Source organism: Priapulus caudatus, unplaced genomic scaffold (genome assembly GCF_000485595.1).
Source record: "Priapulus caudatus unplaced genomic scaffold, Priapulus_caudatus-5.0.1 Scaffold1466, whole genome shotgun sequence".
NCBI classification, from domain to species: domain Eukaryota; kingdom Metazoa; phylum Priapulida; class Priapulimorpha; order Priapulimorphida; family Priapulidae; genus Priapulus; species Priapulus caudatus.
In genome coordinates this window covers 40,321-48,710 of record NW_014578527.1, presented here as the reverse complement: position 1 = coordinate 48,710, position 8,390 = coordinate 40,321, and the positions used below count along the sequence as shown (strand labels likewise).

The following is an 8,390-nucleotide window of genomic DNA, read 5'->3' as shown; positions in this document are numbered from 1 at the left end:
CGAGTACGAGTACGTATTGCTATAGTACTGCCGTAGCCCTAGTACTATAGTACCGTCGTAGCTCTAGTAGTACTGTTGTAGCCCTTTGCTCTTTCCTCCTGCGACGAAGCACTACGAGTGCGTGTACATGCGTATGTATTACGAGAGCCCAGACCCTCTCATTGTTGTGTTAGTGATTACACCATTGGTTAACGCATGTTCACGTGTTAACAAATAGCTATAGTGACGGTGGCTCCTGCTACCGAACTGCCGTATATAAGCGCTGCACGTGTGGCAGTCGCTCTCTTTCCATCGTGTACGCAAGCCACACTGACGTGTGAATAAACAGCTCCTAAGTTACTCACAATCTTATACGTTTCTATAACGCAACAGGTAACTCAAGCAAAGCCTCCTGCAGGAGGATCTGCTATGTATCACGTCCTTTGAAAACGACAGAGAACACTGTATACGTCATGTTTGACTTGCTCTCCTATACTCCAGTAGCGAGCATGGCAAGTACACAATTCTTACTCCTTTGATGCTTTCGATGACTCAGCCGTCGTCGCGTCGTGTTACCGTTTCCCTCATCGCAATATAAGGATCATCACCCGGCGTGACGTCGTTGCGAATTATTCCGATTTACATTGTTTGGCTTTAAACTTTATCATCTCATTCTTCAATTCTTTGAGCAGCGCTCTTTCGGAGTATAATTGAATAGCAGCGCCCTGGAAAAAATCAAATCATGGAGATGTTATCACTGTGGAGGGGAGGAGGGGAGCGGCGGGGAGGGAAAGGATTGGGAGGAGGGTTAAGCCATTCGCACACGCTGTTCAATCTTCCACACGTGGAAGAAAATATCAAACACGTGTGATATTTTCCACACGACGCAGATCGAGGGATTTCGCATGCGCACACGCAGTGGAACTTACTGCGCCATCATCCACGTGTCCACGGGTGTACGATGGCGCAGCAAGTTCCACAGCGTGTGTGGCGGGCTGCCCTTATTGTCATCGGAGTTAGTACTTAGTGTTTAACTTGCAGTTAATTAGCGCAACAATGACTCGGATCATGTGATCCTTTCTCTTTAACACCCGCCACACACGCTGTGGAACTTGCTGCGCCATCGTACATCCGTGGACACGTGGATGATGGCGCAGTAAGTTCCACTGCGTGTGCGCATGCAAAATCCTTCGGTCTGCGTCGTGTAGAAAATATCAAACACGTGTTTGATATTTTCTTCCACGTGTGGAAGATTGAATAGCGTGCGCGAGTGGCTGGGTAAAGCTCGCATAGAGGCATGTCCAAGAACTGATCGATCAAACGTCGTGTGAACGCTCTCTTCAACGACGCTCCGTGTCCAAGCGAACAATCAAGAACAATGCGAATTGAGTGTGGAAATTTACACAAGTTTAGGTCGCTGTATGTTGATGCTTAGCATAAATCGTTAACAATAAGGTGCAATTGTCAGAGAAGGCAGCACGTGTTGGAAGGCATGGGAAGAGGACCGTAGCAGGGCGGAGGAAAGAGACAGGACAAGATAAAGGAAGAGGAGGCAGAGACAGAGAAGGCGACCGGAGGTTAGAAGAGAGGAAGACAGCGGGGACGGCAGTAAAGGAAGTGCAGGAGGTGAAGGAATCAGAACAGGGGAAGTAGAAAGGAATGGATGAGTGAGAAACGGGGAAGAAGGCGAGAAGGAATATTAGAGAAGGTGAAGGAGTGTAGAAATTCGAGGGCGAGGATTGAACGACAAAGAAGTAGTTGGAGAAGGATGAGGAAGAGAAGGCAGAGGAGGAGAAATAAGAGGAAGACTCAGTGGAGCAGAGAAAAGGGAAGAGGCAGCGACAGCGCCAATGAATACAAAAGAAATCTGAAGATGAGAAGGAGAAGGAAGCAGAGAAAGGAGGCGAAGATGCGAAGAAGAGAAGGAGGGGAACTACGAAGCGTGCTCCTAACAGGCTAACACATGTGACACGTACAAAGAGATCGTGCATCAGGTAGCCAGCGGTGCGAGACTGCAGGCCGACGGTAGCGATGGCGCTGCGAACATAGGTCTCCGCCGTCGGACAGCCCGCACTCACATCCCTCTGTGACGTCATGTTGGTTGACACGAATCCCGGCGTCACCAACTGCGAAGATCGAAACGACAATGTGATTATTATGGTAGTTGATACGGTAATTAATGTAGATAACAATAGGGTATGTATCATTAATGCGTGTAGTTAACCACAGGCACTTGGACCGTTTCAATAATAAAATGATGGTTAATAAATACAACTTGTCAGTACTACTACTAGCCCTACCAGTAGCAGTACCAGTAATAGTGTTAATGTTTGATTTGACCTAATAACTTCACTTCAACACCGTCCAATACACCGCTGCAACACATAGCCCGCACGCTCTTGTGCATGCACAAATACACAGTGATAATAAGTGTCACTTATTATCACTGTGTATATTTGTGCATGCACAAGGGCGTGCGTGCTATGTGTTGCAGCGGTGTATTGGACGGTGTTGAAGTGAAGTTAGTAGGTCAAATCAAACATTAAGACTATTACTGGTACTGCTACTGGTAGGGCTAGTAGTAGTACTGACAAGTTGTATTTATTAACCATCATTTTATTATTGAAACGGTCCAAGTGTCTGTGTAGTTAACGAAAGAAAAGTCGGCTCCGCTTGTGACGCAGCGGCGAGGTCGGGCTCGAGTAATGATCCGCTCACGCCCTCTCTTGGCAGCGAATCAAAATACTCACCTGGAACTGGATGCCCTTCTCTTTGTATTCCTGTTTCAGTATTCGCGAGAAAAAACACACGAACACCTTTGTGGCGCTATATGTCGCCACAAACGGGTGGGGGACAACGCCGGCCAGGGAAGCGATGTTGATGACGAGGCCTCGCTTGCGCTCAACCATCTGTCAAAAGAGAGTAAACGAATCGTGCCAGTCTACGCGAGCATTTCCCACGAGAGGCACGCTCGCAGCGGCAACAGTGCACTCAGATCACGCGCACGCACGCGCACGCACGCACGTACGCACGCACACACACACACACACATGGCATACACACGCTTGATTACTTTTATCATACATGTATTGATCCTGTTATTGACTATGGATACAAATGGATTACAGCTAGAAACCAATGCTGTAATCCAGCCGAGTGTGGCACTGGTGCACGAAGGGCCGTTGTATAATGGCGTATAATATCTGATAATATGTACCCGAGGTAACTATTTGATATCGTTAGGGTTTGGGTTAGGGTGTTAGGGTTAGGGTTAGGGTTAGTATTAGGGTCAGGGTTAGGGTTAGGAAGTAGGCGTAGGCGACATACTCGCCGACATCTCGGGTACTATACTCGGTACATATACGACAACGACCCCTTCAGCGGCACTGGTAGGCCTACGGGGCCCAAGGATATGAGATGAAACTTAATTTCAACGAACAATAACTCAAGAGCATCAAAAATAATAAGTAAATAAATAAACTAACTGGTATGCAACATCACAATTTAAACGTACACAAGATCAACAAATGTTGAATGTTATGAAGAGGTATGACATATATAATTAATTGCACATAAAAACCCAAAGAACAAAGTGATCATATGATCTAATTCTTTAAACAATAAACTTAACTAACTAGATACAAGTGGCATTAAGATCTAGGTGACTAAGTCATTTCCATTGCTGTCCTCATCATGAAAAACATGGTTTATGACAATCATTCATTCACATTCTGGCATTGACATCTCGACTTCGAAGAGCATCAGCAATCATGAAAATGTGGTTGCCGTAGACGCTAGAAGCTTCGTCGCAAAAATTTACAACATCCTGTCGCCACCTGTCGGAGCTATATAACGTTATTGTAGTGCGTGATGATATTATGCCAACAGATATATGCGTGTGATGTAAATGCTGACGCGCTATCAACGCCAGTAGCGAAATGGAAAGCCAGCAGCTAGCGTAGATAAATGTTCCCCTCTCTCCCCTCCCCCCGTTATCCAAGCCCTCCTCTCCTCTACCCTCTCTTCCATTCTCCTTTCACCACCTCACATCTCTACCTCTGTCTTCCATTCTCCTCCCATTCCCCTTCCATCCTCGTTCCTGTCCTCCCCTCCCCCACCCTCACCTTTCTGATCACTGCGGCAGAACGATGTACGTTCATTAGCAACGAGGACATCTGTTCACGTGTGAGCATGCGCAAGATGCAATCTCTCTTCCACGTCAGGGAATTCGTCAATATAGAGGTAGCACTGCGACGTTGTTTCACCGACGCACGCCGATCTCTAGTCCCGCCCATACTCTCGCTCGACGTCATCGTTAGATCTCCCGTTCCGCCGCTGTGTCGCCGACGCGTCTCCCTGCACGTTGCTGCGCATGCCACCTCGCTGCTTGGCGCCTTCAGCTTCTCGTGCGAGGCGACCGATGAGCCTACGATGTTAAGGCCTTGCTCGGCCAACTGTAGAGCGTACTGCTTTGCCTATACCGTCCGTCGCCCCTGCAGAGAACCCCGGCAGAGATGTAGAGGGGTAGGCGGGGTTGAGGCAAGGGTGGGGTAGGGAGGGCCAGGTTCAGAAGAGGATGGGGTAGAGGGAGGTGTGAGGGCGTTGGGTAGAGAAGGGGTATAGGGGGGGTCAGGGGCATGGGTCTATGATGTGTGAGTGGAGAGGGCGGGGGTATGGAGGTGGTATAGGGGAGGGTGGGGTTAGGGTAATGGTTAAGGAGAGCGGGGTACAAAGGTCGTCAGTAGAAGCTGCTTCGACAAACATAGTAGAGACATGACCAGGAAAAAAGGACTAGTAATACATAGCGAAAATAGACAACAATAAACGTTATCTGCCAATTTTACGTATTTGTAAGAGTTCGTGGTTTGGCATATACGTCGATTAAAACGAGTCTTAAAGCAGACTATCAAACACACCTGAATGTGCTCACGTACACACACGCGCGCACGCACACACATACGCACGCACGCACGCACGTACACGCACGCACACGCACGCACGCACGCACGCACACACATCGTCGCGCCACCACGCACCCCTTACCGGTCACCACTGCCCAGCTTCCCATCTTGGACAGATCGGCGTACAGATGGAGTGGACGTGAAGAGCGTAAACTTCACGAGGCGGCAGACGAAGCAGAACAGGAGAGAGCGACGGTACGCCGAGCAGAACGACGCGACGACGGCGAAGACGTACGTATCACAACGGCAGACGCGCGCGCAGCAAGCAGCAGCAGCAGCAGCAGGAGCCGTATCCATGGTTACAGCAGACGATAGCGCCAAGATGCCTGCATGGACAAGATATTTAATACAAAAAGCATTATATAAGCTAATAATATTAAGCAATATAATTATATAATATTATCAAAAATCCGTAATAGAAAATATCATATATACATATATATATTGAATTCATGTTTGAATGTTTCACTCATTTGGTAACATAACTTGATAACATCGGTAGCTCACACGTTCTGCCGTTAGATATTTCACTAAGAAATGGACGACAGAAGTAACGCTAACTTCCTCTTTACCTTGATAGCCAATGATATGAGAGCTTGGTTATTGATCTGGATGTGTATGATGGAGATGATCGGATGTTAAGTGGGCACGATACAAAAGGAGTAAATGTTAAAGCAACATATAGTACATGAATCCAATTCTCATGTTGCTCCTGATATGTTCACAACAGGCATGAAAGTTCAGGCCATAGTCCATGTAGACATAATAGATTATGGGGTCTTGATGTTATCATTTCCCAGTTTGATTGCAACACTACATTGTAAGAGTATAACATGTGAACAGTGGAATAAAAATAATAAATCAAAACATAATTATATATATATATTATATATTATATATTATTATATATATATATATATATATATATAACAGCGCGTACGTAATGTTTTATGAAGCGCCCTGCGAAGAAGAGAACGGCGACGAGGGAGAGCCCGTGTGAGAGAGACAGAAATAGAAAGGAAGAAACCGAATGAAAAAGAGAGCGCGCGAGCGACAGAGTCAGAGAGAGCGACAGAAATAGAAAAAGAGCGAGAAATAGATAAATAGATAGATAGATAGCGGGAGAGAGAGGGAGAGTAAGAAAGAAAGAAAGAAAGAGAGAGAAGACAATACAGAAAACAGACGGACAGACACACAACACGAGAGAGAGGAAAGACAAATAGACAGACAGACACAACACGCACGTGCAGACGGAGAGAGAGGAGAGAGAACGAGAGGAGAGAGGAGAGATAGAGGAGCGAAAAGAAGAGCGGAGAGATGAGGGAGAGAGAGACGACGGGTCAACGGAAACTGCGTCCCGAGCCGAGAATAAGGAGACAGAGAGAGAGACTAGACGAGACGCTAGACAAAACAGAGAGACGACCTGCAACTCGAGAGACCGAATCCTGAGCAGAGCGGCCACGACTCGAGACCGTGAGCAGAGAGACGAGAGAAAAGAGAGAGCGAGATTATATATATATAATATAGAGAGAGAGAGAGAGAGAGAGAGAGAGCAACGTACCACGCGTAAGATCCTCGCCTTCCCCGGTCTCTTCTTCTCTTTCGTCAGAGCTGCTTGTGGGTAGTTGCGGTCGTCCGCTCAGGGGGGCGGGAGGGTGCACAGATCATCAGACCCCGACGCAGCCAATCAGACAGCAAGGCCACGCCTCAATATTTCTTTAAATATTCACGTCATCGGGAGCTCAGTAATAACCAGTACAGACTACTAAATTTAATCCCCGAACATCAGGCGCGCTAAATCGCAGCGTACAGACAAAAAATTCTCAAGCGTACTAACGTCACTCAGCAGACAGCTATACTGTACTTTTATGTGACCCGAGTAATGCTGTGCATGCGTATCGCGAAATTTGTTGATAGTTTGATTTGTTGCGATAGTTTGACGCGGTATCAAATTTGCAGTCTGTACTGTTAGTCCAGGAGCACGAACCTTGACATTTTCGTTTCGTTCAACAGTCACTACATCTAAGGTTTGACTTGACAGGATGGTCGAATAGACCCCCTAGAACACTCCCAGGTAGTATGTAGTCTCAAATTGTGGTATCAGTTTTGTGCTAGAAGCCATTTTTATAGACAATGGTAGGTGACGCGACACCGTTAAAAAATGTGGGGTATAAATAACATAACAACTCATATCTTTGCTAATAATCAACCAATTTTAATGATTTTGGTACCAATGGGTCCGTCTTAGAAATTGCTACCATAAAAAAATGTTAACCCATTTAAGAGGTCACTACAGGCCACTACAGGTCAAAAGGTTACGTGACGGGCATTTTTCCTTAAACTGCAGTAACGATTGCCAAATATTAATAAAATGTTACTACGTGAGTTTGCTTATGTTTATTTTACACTAGGGTGACCATATAAGGAGTCCAGTAAATATAAACTTTTCATCTTGAAGGGCTAACCCATGGCAGCGAATGGAATAGTGAATGAAATAGTGACAATTTTACGTCTGCTATATGAAATGTTATAGTTATGTTATGCAATTCACCCTGGCAGTCAGCGAGACGAATGTGAAGATAGTCTTTGGTGCATGCGCATTTCTTGGAGTGAATGCCTATGTGCTACTGACCTGACAGATGAAATCTCACAAGTTTACAGGAATAAGTTTGATCTGAAGTGAGGCAACATATGTCTAGATATATTAGCCTGTGTCTGTATGACATTACGACGTTATGGCAGTGCATGTTGGACACATGCAATGCTGATTGTGACCTGTCAGCTATAACCACTGTCATTACTTCATCTGGTAAACGGCTAGTCATGAAACGATTATGTCATCATATATCACCTGAAACTGCAGTTGTTTTAGGGCTGAAGATGTACTAATGTGGTTGTTTATGGGTTTTAGATTTACATGAAGCAGTTATAGTGTATGATTTTTGTCGTAACTGACAGGCAAACTGGCAAAACCTGCCAATTGCGATGGCTGCAACTAAATGTTCTTTCAAGGTTATTACAGTCTTTACACATCTGATATACACACTCGGTAACTGTCATGGTGCTCCTTGGTGCAGTGGTGCAGGATGTTGTGTATTTATATGTAATAATATCTGAAATGATAATATATGAATATAACATATTCATAATATAATAATAGAATATAACATATAGCATATTAATTATGAATTATATAATGTTGCATATCCCTGTTTGCCGGTCCCAAGGTTTGGCAGTCCCTATGTCACCCAAGGAGTGTTATTTCTTAAAAATGTAATGACTAAGCAAACAAGTTAGTACAGAAATTGTAAGGGTTTGTCAGAAAGTGGTAAAATTCCGTGTGTAACATATTGTGACGGCGCGGGTGAATCGAGAGTCGGGGAAATAGCGATTCGGGAAGTAGAATTCGGGATAGCGTTCGGAAGGTATAGTACCGAACACCGAACCCCG

At 45.5% G+C, this 8,390-nt stretch overlaps 1 protein-coding gene across 1 annotated transcript in view; it reads right to left on the bottom strand.

Moving 5' to 3' along the window:
* Positions 1–597: 597 nt before the first annotated feature.
* The window catches only part of LOC106816725 (very-long-chain 3-oxoacyl-CoA reductase-like), a 29,195-nt gene continuing 21,402 nt past the window's right edge, over positions 598–8,390 (bottom strand). Inside the window, exons 3-5 of the mRNA XM_014821342.1 lie at positions 2,730–2,888; positions 1,956–2,105; positions 598–704 (exon numbers count right to left, since the gene is read on the bottom strand). Of these exons, the coding sequence (XP_014676828.1) occupies positions 609–704; positions 1,956–2,105; positions 2,730–2,888 (405 nt within the window). The 3' untranslated portion in view covers positions 598–608. The remainder of the gene's footprint in view (positions 705–1,955; positions 2,106–2,729; positions 2,889–8,390) is intronic.